The sequence below is a fragment of the Colossoma macropomum genome, unplaced genomic scaffold (genome assembly GCF_904425465.1).
Source record: "Colossoma macropomum unplaced genomic scaffold, Colossoma_macropomum, whole genome shotgun sequence".
In the NCBI taxonomy this organism is placed as follows: domain Eukaryota; kingdom Metazoa; phylum Chordata; class Actinopteri; order Characiformes; family Serrasalmidae; genus Colossoma; species Colossoma macropomum.
The window spans coordinates 29,270,489-29,289,710 of record NW_023494785.1 but is presented as its reverse complement, the minus strand read 5'-3'; the positions used below and the strand labels follow the sequence as shown (position 1 = coordinate 29,289,710).

General features: G+C 38.6%; 1 protein-coding gene across 1 annotated transcript; it reads left to right on the top strand.

Moving 5' to 3' along the window:
• The first annotated feature begins 889 nt into the window (after window positions 1-889).
• prune (prune exopolyphosphatase) lies at window positions 890-19,140 on the top strand. The gene is made up of 8 exons (XM_036590037.1): window positions 890-1,250; window positions 8,122-8,229; window positions 8,392-8,585; window positions 11,671-11,855; window positions 13,126-13,284; window positions 13,398-13,492; window positions 14,291-14,449; window positions 15,830-19,140. The coding sequence occupies exons 1-8, from the start codon at window positions 1,212-1,214 to the stop codon at window positions 16,238-16,240; spliced, it is 1,350 nt and encodes a 449-aa protein (XP_036445930.1). The 5' UTR covers window positions 890-1,211; the 3' UTR covers window positions 16,241-19,140.
• Window positions 19,141-19,222: the final 82 nt, after the last annotated feature.

Sequence of the window (19,222 nt, the reverse complement as noted above, 5' to 3'; positions counted from 1 at the left end):
CCTCACACAGGTGATACAGGTATAGCTGAAGTCTGTCTAACGGTTCCAGAAGGTTAGGGCAGTGCAGACAGCTTACCTGAGAAAGCATGGCAGTGGTTAGCGATAGGCTGCAACCAGCTAAGTGTCGGCCGCACCAGAGCGGCAGTGGCTGGCTAGTGGCGAAGTGCCACAGAAACAAGCACCCAGCAGTCCTCAACGGCATGTGTAGTCAGCTACAGTGAACTCCATGTACCGAGCACCAAGTAGCAATAGCAATAATGCAGCAGTACGTCAGTGATCAAGCAGATATCCTAAATGGTGTGCAAGTGCCAAGTAAGCTGGCTGTCTGTGTACTGAGAGACCGTATGGCAGCTAGGGCCCAATGAAGGTCTGCGCAAACAAGCAGCAAAGAAGGGCTACTTCCCACCCAAAGCACACAGAAATCCAGTGCAGAGTGTGAGAGCTAGTAGCGCAGCCCTGTTGTATCAAATTGTGTACAGCAGGTCCAGCTAGTGTCAGAAAGCCAATGGAGACCAAGACATTTTGGACAATTGTATGCTTCCAGCTTTGTGGGAACAGTTTGGGGAAGACCCTTTTCTGTTCTAGCATGACTGTGCCACAGTGCACAGAGCAAGGTTCATGAAGACAAAATAAGTTATATATAACATCCACTAACTCTTCTTTGCTTAGTCTCTAATGGTCAGCATTGAGCTTTCTGAAGAGGCCCAGTTGCGTAAAATATCAGGGCGTGCGTTTAAATATCTCAAAGGTGAAATACGAATACCCTGTGGGATATGATGAAATCCATCAGCGGGAAGTGTAGGAAATCTGGTATCTTGCTTAACTTGAGTCATAGTTTTTTTGGTAATACTGTTAAAGTAAATAAATCTTCATGTTGCAGACAAACAACGTGGAAAAGAGTAAGGAAAGAGAGTACGTATTCTACGTTATTTAAGTCTAGAAATCCCCGTGAATCATCGGTATAGGTCAAGTGCTGTGCCTCTATGCTGACGGACTACATTACCCATAAACCCGTGACACCCCCGTGATCGAGGGCGCACAGCAGTTACGTTGGTGCGTGTTGTAGCTGAGCACAGCAGGCGTGATTCGGCACAAGGCTTCTGTAGCAGCGCATTACGGGGATCTTTAAACTACTCCGGTCTTGTTTCCCGTCCAGCGGCGCCTTCATAAACCTTACGGATCCTCCAGTACTACGGTTTTCCGCGGGGAGAATGGAGACGTATTTGCGGAGCTGTCGCGGCGCGCTGCAGGTAAAGAAGGGCACACGGAGCTTCACTCCTCTCTGAGTTTGTGGACACGTTCTCGTTTTAAGGTCGTACTCCGCTGTAATGCCCGCTTTAGTCTCACAGTAACGGAGCACGTGTTGAAATGAATGTGGTGAAGCTGCGACTGCGGCGTGTCTTTGGGCTGAGGGTGAGAGAACTGCGGAGAAAAGTTACTGAACATTGATCGCTACACTCGCTCGTTTAACGCGCATGCGCAGATCTCTGTTTTCAGAACGGCCAAAACGCTGCATACAGGAGTTACTGCGCGGTCATATTTCTGTATGAAAGCGGGAGTGTTTTGCAGCCTGTTTACGCTGTTCCGCCTGGTTTGGGCTCTCAGACCTGGAGGGTTGATGGTGCACTTGAGTAACGCAGATCAGCACAAATATTATGCATGAACAGCGCCTGCATGCAGCCATCTGCCAATAAACTAGCAGCGCTGCCGAGATCATTAGTGCAGATCAGCTGCCTACAGTAGGAGAACCGCCCTGTTTTAAACGGAGCTCCTTTGGGCAGCAGTGAGAAAGAGAGAGAGAGAGTGTGTGTGTGTGTGTGTGTGTGTGTGTGTGTGTGTGTGTGTGTGTGTGTGTGTGTGTGTGTACACACACAGACAGAGCTGGGTGGATTTTGGTTGTGCATAAAAAGATCCAGCATGCTAAACGGTTGAAGGGGAATTCAGTTGTACATAATTCAGTCGCTTCTGTGTAAACACAGCCACAGTGTTATTTACTTTCCAAAACGACCAGTGATCTTACACTTGCTTTCGGAGTCTTTTTATGCTATGTTGGTTGTAGAAAAATACTAGTTAATCAGAGGAAAAAGTTCATTGGGAACTGTTTTACATGTCAACGCCTTGTATGTTTCTCTCTGCCATGAATGTATTTAGTATGTGTTCTAGACCAAGAACTTTTCTTTTTGCAAAAACAATGTCTCAGACGTTCATAACCATTTCATGTAATAACTTTAGCTTTTAAACATTTTACTCTTTAGCCGGTCTCAACACTACCACCGTGAACAATTCTGACTCCGTAAGAAGTATATGGTCGTGTCAGAGAAATTGTAGAGGAGAATTACCGCTAATGTCGAAAATTTGTCTCTCAAACGCTAGAGGGCGCTCCTGAGCGAGTCCAAAACAAAAAGGTTCTCTTGCGCCAAATTCAGTTTCTAAATGCTTAAACATGTGTAATGTAAAATAACACATTCATTTCCTGAACAGAGAACAACATTAAACATTTTAACACCGCTGTTATATTTTTAAACACTTTTAAACTCAAGTTATAAGAGTTTAAAACGGCGCCTCATGTCAGTGAGCGCGAACACCCAATGAGCTGCTCCACTCGCCAACCAATCAGCACTCAGTGGCAGTAATATTAGCGTCCTGAAAACCCGTTTGCTATAGAAACAATGAAACATGGGTTTTTTATTTTTTTGTTTTTGTTTTGTTTGTTTGTTTGTTTGTTTGTTTGTTTTTTAGTGAAATACATTCTTCTGCTTTCTAAAATCAAAGTTCTGGGCAAGTGATTAGAAACCCCGTTCACCCTATTCATTGAGGACTCGCTCACGGGCGCCTTCTGGCGTTTTCCAGTCATGTTTTTGATGCAACAGGGGGAAAAGGAAAAGGCCAGTCTCCTCATAAACCGGCTCTGGTCGTGTCTCGTTTGAACTATTGTCTCCACCCCCACGATTTCTGGTGGTACTGCTCAGCGTTGCCCGCATATGTACGTTGTAAGTGAACATGCAGACACAATGAACGCAGAGTACAGACAGAAAGCTTCATCTGTATCCGTATCTGTTTTGAACAGTGAGGGTAAATGAGCTTTAAGAAGGTTCCATCTGTGCATGTTGAAGTTGCAAGAGCTTTTAATGTTGTTCCAGTAAGGTGAAAACAGAAACCTGTCTGACTGGGAAACCGGCAGCAGGTAGAGCAGGAAAACCGCCTCAGTGTTCACTAGGTGTCAGCTCTCAGTGTTCAGTCTGTAATTGCATCACATGCTCTCAAAGATTTTAAACTTGCTAGTCTCTCCTTGTTTTCTGTCTTTTTTGTTCCTTTGAAAGGCAGCTTTGAGGTGATGGTTTTCTGTGATCTTTTGCAAATATGGTACAGAGAAACTATGGGAGGCAAGAGGGTGTTGGTCGTACTTTTTTGTTTTCAGAAGTAAATATAATATATATAAAAGTAAGTTAAAATATATAGTCACTATGTATAAAGGTCATGATCACTAATGACCTCAGATGCCCAGAGTGCTGTAATGTCCACAATAAAATCTTGCCGGCTCATGTTTGACTAAATGACTCAGAATGCCAGTAGGAGTTGTAGCCGAGATGTTGCTGTGCTGTCTTTGTTCCATCGCACTAATACCAGAAGCACGAGACAGCGGCCTGAATGCTGGTACATAGCACAGCAGCAGCGTATGTGCCGGAACATAGGTCGTCGACATGAAGTGCATCTTTTGTGTCCAAGTCCATTATTTTCCCAAATTAATAACAACAATACCTCATTTAGGTTGAACAAGGGTTTTTATTTTAAAATGTTGAAAAATAGGGCAACTTTAAAAGTACTCAACTCACTAAAAAACTTTTGTGCACAAGTTCTTACTTCCTCAGTTGTAAGGTGGCACAACCAAAAACAAAGGACCTATATTTTGACATGTTTTTATGAAAGTGGGGCCAAAAGTATTGCCTCATACAGAAGACCCCAAGTGACCTTCATGGTGCAATCAGAGCAGGTTTAAGAGGAGCCTGGCCTCTTCCTATTTCCCCCATTATATCAAAAATGCCACCTGCGAGTGAGTCCTCAATGAATGGGGGTGAATGGAGCGAAACGGCTGAAAATAAAAAGTTAGGATAGTTTCTAATCACTTGCTCAGAACTTTGCGATAATTTAAGAAAGTCAGAAGATGCATTTCACTAAAAAAAGCAAAGAAACCTTGCCTGTATGTTTCCTTTATTCTGCAGCAAACAGGTTTTAGGCAGCAGGATGCTAACATTACTGCTACTGAGTGCTGATTGGTTGGTGAGTGAGGCAGCTCATTGGCTGTTCGCGCTCACTGACGTCGTGAACGTACGTGAGGCGCCATTTTAAACTCCCGTAACTAGAGTTCAAACGTGCTCAAAAATATAATAGTGGTGCTAAAATGTATTAAGCTGTCTTGTGTTCAGGAAATGGATGTGTTGCATTGTTTTTGCTCAGTGCTCCTTCTTAACTAATTCATTTTAGACTCACTCGGGAGCGCCCTCTAGCGTTTGGGAAACCCCAAACACGTTTGAGTGGTAATTCTCCCCACTACAGTTTCTCTAGTGCAATGCCAAGGTCAGTAGCCCTTTCACTGTAACATTTATCTGAGGAGTTTCCATCAACATTTAACACAGAAAGGTAATAAGTGGGGACAGTGGGGATCAGGTCTGCAGTGTCTGGGATTTTTAAAATGTAAAATTATAAAAGAAAAGCATCTCAAGTGAAACCACCAATTTGCAACATATATAAATATAACGTCATTATGCTAGTAGTGAACTAAAAACGATCAGAACAGAAGTTGGGACACCTCTGAGTTTGTCTTAAAGAAAGGAGTTTAGAAAATTTAAAGTTAGTCTAGCTATGTTATTTCTGTAATACTGCTTTCTTGTCTTTGTTAGGATACAATTCTGAAGTTAAGAACTGTTGTTCTTACAGCTGCTGTCCTAAATTCAGTCCAAACTGAAGTTGTCATGGTGACTAAACAGATAAAACTTCAGATTGAAGATGTTTTTATAAAACGGCCCCTGGTTCACAGCTGAAATATCAGCATTGCTCAAAGCAAGAAATAAAGCTTGGGCCCTTTTAGGCAGCTTAAACAAACACACAACTGCGATAAGAAAGGCTAAATTTAATGTTTTCTGTTTTTAATTCCACAGTCATGTTCAGATCCAGCAAAATTGTGGAAGGCAGTGAATTCTCTTATGTGTAGGTCTTCACATAGTGGTCCTCTCTCTTGCTACAGCCGATGGGTGTTCAGTATCAAATCAGAATGGGTTGTGTGTAGTTGTTAATAGTTAGTTTGCATCAGCTGGCAACTTACTTGGTGAAGTTTACGCCGGCCCCCCTTTGTCTGCTACTGATCCAGATGTCCAGGTAATGCCAAGGCCTCGCTTCACTTTACAGTTGTACCCCTCTAGAGACGTGGCTAATGCATTACTAGCATTAAATTCAGTGAAATCAGTTGACGAGGATAACCTTGATACCTGTCTTTTAAAGCTTGCTGTTCCAATTGTAGTCAACTGCATAACATATATATTTAATCTTTTAGTTTAAACTGGTATGGTTTCTAAGGTCTGGAAGGCTGCTTAGGTAACTCTGTTACATAAAGGGAGGGGAGCATCTGACCTCAACAGTTATCTCCAAATTACCATGCCTAGCAAAAATACTAGAATCTCTTCAAATAATCAGTTTAAATCATTCACGCATTCATGTTTAAGCACATTCTATTCAGAGTATATATCAGTCTGGTTTTAGAGAAAAACTGGTTTCTTTAATAGGAATAAAACGTGCTTCCCTCTGCATTGTAGAAGGATGCTCATTGAGGCAACTGACCTTTCTGACTTGATTTAAGGTGACATTTTATACATGCATGCTTTAGCCTTGACTCTTAGGCCTTTGGACTCTGTTTATTATTCTGCTCTAAGATTTATTACCTGTGACAATTCTAATACTCATCATTGTGAGCTGTACACTACGGTTGGGTGGCCCTTTCTCTTTCTGTAAGGTGTGATAGACACTGGATTTTATTTATAAGGCCCTCACAGTTTTTTTTAAATTTTTTTATTTATTTATCTATTTTTTTTAAACCTCATTACATGACTTCGTTATTGTCTTTTAATGCAGGCCCTTACAGAAAACACACAAATGGTTTGATTATGTTGCAGATGCTGGCTGTTTTTGCTAAGTTTACTTACTGTGCACTTGTAACCTGGAATAACATGCAGAATGATCTGAAGCTTAGCTTATTTTATTGTATTTAACATATTTAAATTTTTTAATTGTTGTTTATCTTTTTATTTATTTTTAAGGTTTTATTATTTTACCAGTTTGGTTGGTTTATTATTTTGCTTATTATTATTTTACTTATTATTATTATTATTATTATTATTATTATTATTATTTTACTTATTATTATTATTATTATTATTATTGTTGTTGTTGTTGTTGTTGTTGTTGCAATTTATGTACTTTTCTTATTTGTGTTATTTAAATCCTAATTATCTGAGTTTAAATAAGGGTTGAATGAATGAAAGGTTTAACTAAGGTAAAAAGATGTGTGTACTGTCGCATAAGCTGCATAATTAGACTAAATGATTAGTTAAACCTGTAAACCTCAATGCACAGCAGGATTATTATAGTTTATTAAAACTATTGCTAGAGCAAAAACAGTGAAAAAATGTGCTTGTTAACTGTAATAAAAATAATAATCACAGTTTTAAAAAACTAATTGAAAACAATAGTGTCTGCTGAAAAACTCATCCTAATGTTCATCCTAATGCTAAAATCAAAAACTGAAACTAAATAAAACTAAACTAAAACTATTAATGCACCCTTATAACTAACTTAAACTAAACTGAAAAAAATACAGAAAACTAAACACAAATAATAAACTAATGAACATTTTTAAAACTAAGCCCTGGTGCACAGTGTTTTATACTGCGTTAACAAAAAATACCACTCAGAATTAAGCCTGAATGATGGAAATTTAGACAAGTGATTAATATCATCATGAACGATATCATAGTGATCCTGATTCAGATATGAAGTTGCCCTTGTTGCTGTTACAGAGCTTTATTCCTTGCCTTTTCCCATATTGTAATATGATTCCAATATAATTACCAACTGGTCCAGCTTCTAATATTACTTAATAATTTATAATGATAACTGTATTCCGCACTGATGACAAGTAACACTGTTAACATCCAGTGACTCTCCTTGTTTATTTGGTTAGAAATATATTGCCTAGCGGGTGTGTTGGCAGTTTTGGACAGGCTTGTTCTACTAGAGAGGAGATCTCAAGTACCGGCAGTTCTTTGTTTCATTTGCATGTTCCTCAACAGTCTTTACCAGACTAACTAAGGAAACCTACATTAAAATCTTCCCAACTAGTTGATGATATTCTGTTTGTACTGCCTCTAATGAAGTACAGTCCTTTGTATTGTATATATTTTTGAACTAACCATTAGAATAATCAATTGTAAAAGGGATTGGTTAATAAAGGCAAAGCAAAAGATGTGGCATGTGAAGGAGAACAAAAAAGTAACAGTAATTTGCATAATAACAGCTTATTTAAAATAAATGCAATATTTGATATCAGTTTTCAGCCCAAAACTACAAGTGATCAAGAGTTTGTGTGCTTGTGATTCTCCCAGTCTTGAGTTCTGCAGGAAAGTACAGAGATTTAGTTTAAACTTTTCTGTTGTAGTTTACTGAGTCTGATTGATGTTCATTGTAAATACTAGTAAAAGCTGTGGTAAAGGAATAGGCATTAAAACTGACCGAGAATCCTGCCTCCTTATGAAATGCAATGACTAGGAGAAGAGTCAGGGAAGCATGAGCACATTGTCATCAGAAGCAGAAGGACTGGCTCAGCAGAAATGTGTTTTCACCACTCTCAGTCCTGCTCTTGCCCACTAGACCCGTCATAAGCAGTTGTGAATCTCAGACCCTCATCTTAGCTTTTATATTTAATCAATTGTTTTATTTTTTTTTAACTGAAATCACACTTGCATTGCTTTTTTTCTTCTCCCAGCATTTTGTTTGACAGATGATAGTCAGCTATGTATTAGGCTGATTGTCCAGAGCTTGTGAAGTCTAATATCCATTGTTCTACACTATTAGGGTCACATGAAGAACAGCTCGGGGTTGCTCCATGTGGTGCTGGGGAATGAAGCGTGTGATATGGACTCCATGGTATCAGCCCTCACCTTTGCCTATTTTCTGTCAAAGGTGAGTTACTCATTATCCAGCAGTGGACTTAGATTTAGTATACGAGGTTTAGTGGTCTGGGTGTGGAACAGTTGGCTTTCCCGTATATGGTATGAATGTTGGTCTTGGCTGTGCTATACTGAAGGAGAGACCTTGTTTAAGCCTTGGTTGTTTTATTTGCAGACACTGGAGTCTGGGAAAGCAGCAGTGCCTGTCCTGAACATCCCACGAGCGGAGTTCCCCTTGCGCTCTGACAGCATTTTCCTACTGAGAGAGACTGGATTATCCCAGGACTACCTTTTGTTCAGGGATGAGGTGGATCTCCATGGTTTGCAGCAGCTGGCCATTACGTTAGTGGACCACAACGTTTTGCCTGAGTATGTTACCCTGAGTCAGTGTCACCCAATAAAGTGGTGTACAACACTCACACACATTGTACCTGTCACAATACAACCTTGCATCTTTGAAATAGCATTTCAGAAGATGGAATAAACATTCTTAACTGTGAATGGAAGGTGATGAAACGATTTTTTTCTAAGTCATTTTGGAGCATTTCTATTTCTATCATTTCTATCTGTTCCTCTTAAAATTTTAACACATTGTATGTGGCAGCTGGCGTGTTAAAATTCTGTGAAAACAAATAAATAAAATATACACAGTAATAAACAATATATACTATAATATAGGGGTGTGGAAAAAATCGATTCTTAGATGCATCGCGATGCAGACGTGAACGATTCTGAATCGATTCACAAATGTCAAAAATCGATTTTCTAAATATTTAATTTATAACGTAATGTGGACGGAACGCAGAGGGCGGAACTTGGAAGTGCGGAAGTGCAGCGCCCGGACAGTCTGTGGCGGCACACAACAAAAACACAACTGGATGAGTGAGAAATCCGACCGGCTCCTTCTGCATTAAAAGCCAGGTTAGATCAGGAGTCACAACCCAAATGATAAGAAGAGCTATTTTGTCCTTTCAACAAAAATCAAACCACCTTGGGAGCCACAACATTTAATGTCCAGTATGTCTCAGTATGTGATAATGTCCTAGTATAGGGTAAACAATATAAACGAAAACGCAGATTTACTTCGCTCTACTTTAAGCGTCAGCTACAGCCGCTTTCCTCCCATCTCCGCCAGAAAACTTTTCCTCAGAAGTAGATCAGTTAAATGTCTCTCAACGTTCAACTGTTTTATGAGGCTGAAATCGCTTCTTATTCTCCAGCTTCTTGTTCGAATTTACCCGTTCCACCTTAAATTCTAACTGAGGCGCCGAATGTAAATGTGGCACCATTTAAGGTGGAACGGGAGAATTCAAAAGAGAAGCGACTTCAGCTTCGCCACTTTTTAGTGTGTGACAGTCTCTCATTGCAGATTTAACATACCAGGAAACCAACTGCGCTGCTTATAAATGCGAATAACGCATCGTTGCTAGGTGACCTGCAGTCTGCACGCCGGTTCTCAGTCGATGCAAAACAGGGCTTTCGCGCTATGTTGCACACGTCCCGTCTCAAAGATGCTTTACTGACACAGCGATTCCCCCCCCCCCCGAAGTTATAAAATCACTAAAGAAAACGGGTAGAATAGCTGTAACATGTGCTGCGTGGAGATCCATCACCACTGGATCTTATTTCACCGTAACTGCGCATTTTATCGCAGATGAGTAGCAGCAGCTTCTCGTGCTCCAAACAAGAGCACTGAATGAGAGCCTTCTAGTTCACTTACCACATCACTTCCATTTGTTTTATTAAAAAAGATATTGAAAGTAAATTCATTATGGATTATTACAAATACTTTGCTTAAAAAGTACCAAGTCACTTTAAATAACAATAACACAGAGTCACTTAGTCACTTTAAAATGTATATTGTCTCTATATTCTGTGTATATTTTGTGTAGATTTAATATATTTCAGTTGGTTTTTCTTGTATTTTTATTTTTACTTATTTACTTTCTGTAGAGTGATTAGCTGAGCCTCACCACAAGCATTTCAATGCATAAATGTCCTGACATGTTGTGCAAGTGACAAATAAACTCGAAACTTGAGCTCACACAGTGAGAAAATATAAATGCTATATAGAAAAAAAAGATGCATCGAGATGCATCGATAATTGTTTTATAATTGCATCGCAGCCCTCTGAATCGTAATCGAATCGTGAGGTGCCTACTATATCGTGAGGTGCCACCCCTACTATAATATATGACACAATTTTTCCATTCTGGGGTCAAGACTCAAATCGACTATTATTAAATAAAAATAGTTAAAAATCCCTTGATTCTGCAAAGCTCTAGTAATGTACTACACAGGGCCCAGGTTTGGATGGTTCTTGTCAACTCCACCAAATCGAAACAACCAGTTGTTTTGCGTTTGGGTTGTCGATGGCAACAGATAAATTTATCATATGAGTAATATTCACTCACTGGCCAAAATATTGACTCATTTGGAAAAAAAATTTACATATAAAATGTGCTGGAACATTGTAATTTTTTTTCCAATATGTAAATTCAGCAAAAAAGTTCTTGTGCATTAAAATGTGTTCTCTGTAGAGGATGTGTACTTATTTTCAAAGAATGTAGAAAACATCACATCCAGACTTTTGCACACAACTGTATTGTGTGCTGGGATGGAAAATGTGATTTAAAAAATGTTGTTGTCCAAACAATTTTTTTTCCCATTTCTGCCATTTTTCATTTATCAACATTATCTGAAAATGCCTGCTGCTGTTTACACTGTGTCAAAATGTTATGACAAACAGACTTACAGAAATGGAGCAAAAATACCTTAAATGATATTGTTACAGTACCTTACATTGAAATTTTAAGATTTTTGTTTTTTTATTTATTTATTTATTTTTGTCCTTTTACCAAGTTACTTTTTTGGATATGCAAGTTTTTTTTCCAACAGTGATGATTCATTTCACACTAATAGGGTGTGCCAGGTCACTACCGGTAGGCTTAATGTTACAGTCATGTACGGGCCTAATGATACAGAAAGTGTGATTTATTTTTTCCCATTGTTTTCCAGCTTGATCTGCTGTCTTCATACAGTAATACAGAATGTAGGGGCTGTTCATATGTCACAGCTGGAAAACCCCAGTAACATGGAACTTTAGTTCCCCGTTTGTATTTATAACTTTGTCAGCCATTCATACTCAGCATCTTTGAGAGAGATTTGGTAATTCATGATTCATGACCACTAAATTTCCGATGTAACTTCAGTGTAAGTGTGTAATATGTATGTACGTATATGTCGTTTTACAAGTAAGTTTACAAAATAGAAGCAGAAGATAAATTAATACATTGATGTAGAACTAAAATAATTTTATCTCTTTGTCCTCAGCAAAGTGGTGCTTAAAATATCTGTACAAGAAGCAACAGAACTTTGTGGTGAAACGCTGAAAGATGGTGAGCAGTAGGACTCTATGTTGTGTATACAGTAATACAGGATGTCCTCTCTGCAGAGCGGACTGTGCATTAGAGAAAGCTGTGGTGGAGGTCATTGACCATCATCGACTGGAGAGGGCCCCCTCTCCCAGTTGCTCTGTTACCGTGGAGACTGTGGGCTCCTGCGCCACCCTGGTGACCGAGCGCATTGTCCAGAAGACACCTGAGGTGTTGGACCAACAGGTGGCACAGCTCTTATATGGTAATTACCTTGGCAGTCATCCAAGTATTGAGGTGTAGCAAATTGAGTGGTCTTCAGTACACGATGGTCACCATACCGAACTTAACTGATTTAAGCAGAACTATACTGCCCATTTACCTACACATGTCACTCTGATAGACATTTTGCCTGCTGTGTAAGGCACATTTCTGACAGGAATGTATGTATGTATGTATACATATGTATGTATGTATGTATGTATGTATGTATTAATGCATAATTAATATGTTAAGAGGTCAGATTGTTCACAGTGGTGGTGAAGGGAACCAGACATCCAAAAAGTTAAATGCTAGTTAAAAGGTTAAATGTTTCAGAAGGTTGTCCCACAAAATTGATATAATTGTATAATATAAATGTATAATAGAATTATACATTTAAGAAAAAACCTAGGAAGATTTTACTGAATGAGGCCCAATGTTCTGTTCAGCTTTATCGCTGTTTTACCATCAACATTTCATATAACAATGCATGTAGGTTGACTAGTGGATTTGGATCGTACATAAAACAGGTATAGTTGTGTTGTAGACATTGTGACCACTGGTTCCTATCACCACCACTGTAAAGACTTATGAGTCAGTTTCTCTACAAGGAACGATTTCACATTAATACAGTCTTAATGACTTTATTTACATTTCAACAATTGATCAGTGAAATTCCCTAATAAATACTATTGTATCTAATAACCTAATCATCATAAAGCTTAAAGACCTGATTGACATGACTGAATTAACATTTAGTATTTGTACATGTTGTTTGAACTGTTTCCATGAAAACAAACATGGGTTGCTGGAAATTTCAGATAGCATTGCAAAGATGATGAGACGTGTTAGGTTAAAATGGCATCATCCATCCAGCGATAGTGTGAATCCTCAGACTGTTGGTCTGTGAAGCTGCCACAATAATTAAACAGGATTATTACCAGGCTCCATGGCAATTTTCAACATGAATGCTTGTGCTCACAGCTCAGCCTGTTGTTTACTTGGCTTGGGGCCAAGCGGTTGAGCTTAGAGTGCTTATTTTAGGCACAGCACTGCTCGAATCAGACGAGACACCAACACTGATTTAATCTTCTCATTCCAAAGTTTTATGTTTGAAAAGTGCACTTTTTTCATGGACCTCTACAGTGATGCACCATTCACTAGCTTTCCTGCTGATCATGAAAATAACTGAAAGTAGTAATACTAACCAGTTGATTATGAACTAAAATGCAATATTAAATAACCCATCAAATATGCTTTTTCCTTGTTGTCAGGTACTATTATCACTGACTGTATTAATATGGCACCCGAGGCAGGAAAAGTCACTCCGAAGGACAGCCAGTATGCCATTCTTCTAGAGACACGCTTCCCTAAGCTCCCTCCTAGGAGCATCCTGTTCCAGTCTCTGCAGAATGCCAAGTTTGATGTGTCAGGTAAGCTGTAAATGAAAGGAAGACAACCACAGGTTTCTTGGCTTGGGGAGTGAATAAAAATGTTTATTGTGCAGTATTTGCTAGAATATTAAAAGGTGTGTCTTGTGGATTAGGCCTCACCACAGAGCAGATGATGTTAAAGGACATGAAAGCCATATCAGGTGGAGATTTGAGGCTGGCTATCAGTGTTATCTACATGACTCTTGAGGTAAGTTTTACAGTGAATATCACAACTAGTGCAGAAGCATCTCATGCACTGCTATAATACAGCGTTCAAATCTTAAAAAGAAGACGACATTTTGTTTATTTCACATAACGTTCTGTCGAGTCTTTGTAATTTTAACACTCGCCCCTACAGACCAAACACTAAAGTTGGTGGGGGGGGGTGCGGGGCAGTGCACTTACTGCTCGTTTTCAAACTCCATCTACAAGCACAGACATTGGCTCACAGACTGCTGAATGCTGTTGTTTTAATGGCTCCCTGCTGAAATGTCTGCAGTTAAAGTTAGTGTGCTTGATGTAAATGAGGTGCTGGTAGGTTGGTGCTTGATTTCTTGCACTTAAGCTGATTCCTCATTTGCACTCATCTCTGCTTGTTTTCACATCATACAAAAGTTTCATGAATCAGATGCAGAGTAATTCGTACGTCATTAAAGGCGATCAAATCTGCACTGTTTTAACGCAAGTTTGATGATTTTGGGCCGCTGAGCGCATGTTGTATGTGCTGAAGTAAATGGAGATATATTTTCTGTCTCCATTTCTAATGGCTTTCCTACGATTTCCACTCTCAGGCCTAGTGTAGTGTTATGCAGCCCCTAGCTTCCCCAGCCTCGGATACTCAGACACATGCACTGATCACATTAGTGGGTTAAATTCTCTTGAAAATTACTTTGTTCCAATGTTTGTGAACCACCATAACTGAAAATATTATAAGGGCATTTTAAAAGCTTTTAACCCATGAATATCTTCGCTCTTTTGAAATACTGAAACACAATTGTATTTGTAGTCTTTCCTACAGAGACAGCGTCTACAGCAGGAGCTTTGCGAGTTCTGTCACAAGCACAGCTACAACCTGGTGGTGGCCATGACCATCTCGTTCATCAACGATAAGGAGCCTTTCAGACAGCTTGCAGTTTACAGCTCCAGCACACTCTACAGGGATGAGGTACTCTAGAGCCCCTTTAGTTGAGAGCTGAGCTCAGAATTTTACATGTAGCATGTAGTGCATAGACATGCTAGCAGGCTAAATGGCAAACTTTTGAACACCCCTGGTCAAATGTTGTTTTGTTGATTTTCCGAGTGAAAATAAGTTACACATCCTCTACAGAGAAGACATTTGAACATGGTGTTTTCTGTGTGGCATAGTTCTGTTTATTCACTGTGTTTAGCACAAGGGGAAAAAAAACTAAATATAAGAACTTTTGTATAGACAGCATTTTACATTTCATTTTCTTTTCCAGTATTTCCAATTCAGCAAATAAACAGCTATTGTTCATTAAAAAGTGCAGAATTGTGTTCTCTCTACAGGATCACTTAAGAAAATTAACAAAACATATTACTTGCCCGGGGTGCCCAAACTTTTGCATATAACTGTACTTGATACATAAATACATTGAATAAAATCATGCAAGATGTGATGTTGATCCAAATACATTTTGTCTTTGGAGGTAAGACAAAAATAGTAAGCTACTGGAGTACACATAATGAAAAAATAGCATTAGTAACAGCCTACAGATTTCAATGTGAAGGGTCCATATAATGGAAAACTGAATTGGCCCCCTCTTTTTTTGAAGTAAGAGTTTGATGTAACATGTAAACTTTGCTAAGGTTTAAGAACATGTTGTTCACTCCTCAGTTCATACAGTCCATATGTGGAAGCTAAGCTGCACAAACAGCCCATTTTGAAATCACTGTTTTTGTGATTCATCTGTTTAGCCTACATCAGTTTAGTTCACCATAGATTTATGAGTGTTTCAGCATGTCTTAAAGGCACAGTAATAAAAACAGTCTGTTTAATTCTAAGGAAAAGATAAATGCTGGAAAATGGTTATGTAAAATGAATTATGACTGTTTTGATAAATAAATCCACACAAACGTCATGAGTGGACCTCAAGGAAAATAATAAAATGCAAAAAAAAATGTGAAGATTTTGATTATGGGCCATTTTATGTTTCCGTCCTGGAACAGTTTTTAAAGCATAATTGATAGGATGACCTTCACATTTTTAGTTGCTGGTTTAGACCATGCATGAGGACAAAATATTGTTGCTGCAGTAGCTAAAGCCCTTATCTCCAAAATGGTAAAGAAACATGAAATGTAAAAAACACTCATTCATTCATTCATTCATTCATTCATGTAACAAGTCATTTTGGACCATTTTTCTTGGTTCATTTACCATAAAATGTTCACACAATATAAAAGGCAGCTAATGTTCTCAAACAGTATTTTTAAAAATTACTAGATGACTGTATGCTGTGAGTATGTTGTTACAGTGTTTGTGTTGTTACTATAGAAACCCTCAATCTTTGTTTGCCTCACTTAATAGGTTAGCAAAGCACTGGAAAAAGCCAGAAATCCCAATCTTGATCTCAGTCCAATGAGCAGTCCCTATCCAGACGTGAAGGCCTATGTTCAGGGTAACACACTGGCCTCTCGCAAGAAGGTATTACCCATCATTTTAGACTTCCTTAAAGACAGGGAGAGGAAAATGGCGCAGAGTGGAAACCTGGAAGACCTGGAACTGGAAGATGAGTGCATACAAGATCCGAGTGACTCTCAGCAGTGCTGTGAGGATTCTGCCCTAGAAGAGGACTCCGGTGTCCCTCCTACCCCTATGAACAGTCTGGTTGAGGGTTGTCCTTTGGACAATGGCCTTCCCAAGATCAATGCAGAGGTGCTAGTGGAAAAAGTCAGCAAGATAGCGAGTGAAGAGGACAGGCCTTTTGACGGACAATGACGCCACACCCACTGTGCCGCTGACCCCCACATCCTCTAAGGATTTTAACCATTGGTAAAACCAGTCTTTCTTCTTGTTCGAGTATGCACTGCGTATACAGAACCACAGGGCACAAAACACACAAAAAGGCTTCTATCTGTTCTGGAAAACTGACTGAGGTTCCTTGGAAAAGTACACTTTCCTGGTGTTTCCTGGTGTACGTGAAGGACAGAAACCTGCTAGTACATGTGTTCAACATTTGGACATACTTATTTTCAGAATTATTTATATTGCAATGTTTCTGTAATGAGAGTTTTATTTGTATTATCTTTTGGCCCAGTTGGTCATGCCTTGGACTCCTTAGCACACGATAGTCTGCAAATTGATAACATCCTTTGCTCAGGTCCTCTTCCTCATTAGCAACCAGTTATGACTAGAAAAAGCAGCTAAATAAGAGGAGGATAATGGTACAAATAGGTTGACTAGACAAGATGCAAGGTGCCATTACCACTGATGGCACTGAAGAATTTTATTTTGATGTGGTAAAGTGCTCTCATTTAAGCTGTATGTGATGGGTCACGTCTTTGACATTTTCAATGCACATCTTTCATAATATGCCTTTTCCTTCAGAATAGCTAAACACACACGTGATTAAAAAGAAATGCGTTTCTAAGTGATATGTGATTTGAGCATTAGGCCTGCTGCCGCAGCCATAGTGCATCAAGGAAAGAAGTGGCTCTGTTGAATCTTATGGGCCATTTTCAGATACATCATTTAAGGACAGTGTTTCAGGATGTATTTTCTTTTGGACGTGACTTTCTTAAATTTCTCATAGCACAGACTGTAGAAATATGTAGCAGTATTGATGCCAGAGTTGCCATTATTCATTCCACAGCTACTTCTTCAGCACAGCAGACTAGAAGGGCAATATATTGTAGACTGTGTTACATTCAGCTGTATTTAGTAGGGTAACTAATTTAGGGCTGTAGCATGGACAGTTTTGTCGTTCATTAATCTAAAGCTGATTTAAGTGAAGAAGTTTGCCTTTGTACATTTACATTTCTTGGCACACATCGCACATCAGTGCATGATGGATATTCACATTGCTTCAGATAATTCATATTTTCTGATTGATACTAATGGCAGATCCTGGCCAGTGTAATAGCTGTTCATTTCCATAATTGCTTTCCACAAATGAAGTATGAGTTCCAGTTTGAAGTTGCCGGAAGTTTTAAAAGAGCATCAAGTAGTAATTTGTTGTACATGTTGCCAGGTTTATCTATAATATAATTTTTTTTTAAATCTCTCCTGAGAGGCTGTAGCCAGATAATTGTATAAATAATGAATAATTAGTAAATTACTAATTAAGTAAGTAAGTATCATGCAGAATTTATCTGTACCAAAACAGACACCAATCAATACCAATTCCTGAATGAAGGTTTTTCTGTACTTTCTTTTAAAGCTGCACTATGTAGGATTTGGGGATTTGGAGACTGCTCTGGTGGAAATGTGTAATTGCACATGAAGTTTGACCAGATATTTAGATTTCAAAGATGTATGACATGAGCTGAAAAACTTCTGCAAAATCCAACTTGACATCTCTGACTCTTAAATTGCTATTTCACATGCATATGGTACGTAATATAGACAGCTAATCAGCAGTCTAGATTTTGGAGTAAGCATGCTTAAGGATGCTGTTAAGACTTACTAGTTAGGTACTAAAATTTGGTATTGGATTTTTTTGGAATTTTTTGATACTCATAAGTGATGTGGGGTCGGTACCATAAACATACTGAATTTCAATACCCAGCACTGTTAGTAAATGGCGATACTTTGATGCGATGGGTCATTTTATAATCGCTTGCATGTGTGGCGGATGTAAACTTATTGAGAATCACCTGCATCCGTGAGGCTATAAAGAGATTTTACTGTTAAATACCAAAGAGTTATAATGCAAGCTTCAGCCTTTCCTCTGTGACGGGGCTTTGCAGATCAGCATGTGCTACATAGCTTTATTATGTTTTCTTCTTCTAGGATTATTTTTTATGTTAATTCAAATATTTGCGGAACTAATTTTTGCTTGTTTGTTTGCTTGCAATGTTAATGTAGCATTTGGAAGGAAATGCATTCATGGACTTTTTATTTATTTTTTTATTTGTTTTGAACTGACATAAAATAACTAACAAGTATTACTAGCATGCCAAAAATTATATATTGCTTCTGACATAATCAAAAGGAATTAGATTCTGCTATTGATTGTGTAGAGTAGTTCTGTTTGAAGACAAATGTGTTGGTGACAAGTCACTCATTGTGGTACTGGCAACTCTTTGTGGGGGGGATTTGGATTTTTTATTTAAATGATAAAGGGTTCATAGTGTAAAGTGTTTAAGTAATATCTGTCATGCAGTTTTGCAGAAATGTGTTGAGACGTCAGTAAGAGTTGTGTTTTCATAGTCGTAGAGGTAAAACTTAAACTGTTTCACAGGATAATTGTAATTTAATCACTGTGAATTACTCCTTTGACGTTTTATAAAAGACTTAAAGAAGACAAGGAGCTACATCTGTGTGTGTGTTTTGATCAGTTAAAACCTTTTACTTTAATGTATATATGCTAGGTTCTCTCTGGGCTGTTCTTTTTTTTTCTAGGTTAAGTAAGACTGGACATGGCAAGAATGTAGCTCAGCGGTCAGACAGATATCAGCCAAGACAGAACTGTGTATTACACATATAAAACCATGCTAGACTATTTCTGATCAGAATGAAATGAACTGAATGATTCATATAAAGTGTGATTTAAGTAAAGCTGGACAATCAAGAGCACATCCTTCTCTGTGTTTGTGCTCCCTGTTCATTTTGATTTAAAGTTCCCTTGAAAATTTGTAATGTGGCTTAATTGTTACAAATAAAAAAACCCAATTGTTTGGTGTTTCTAAATGTGAGCTTCACTGTCTGCTTGAGAGGTGTGATTCTCATTATGCAGCCTGGGAAATGGAGAGTGTTAAA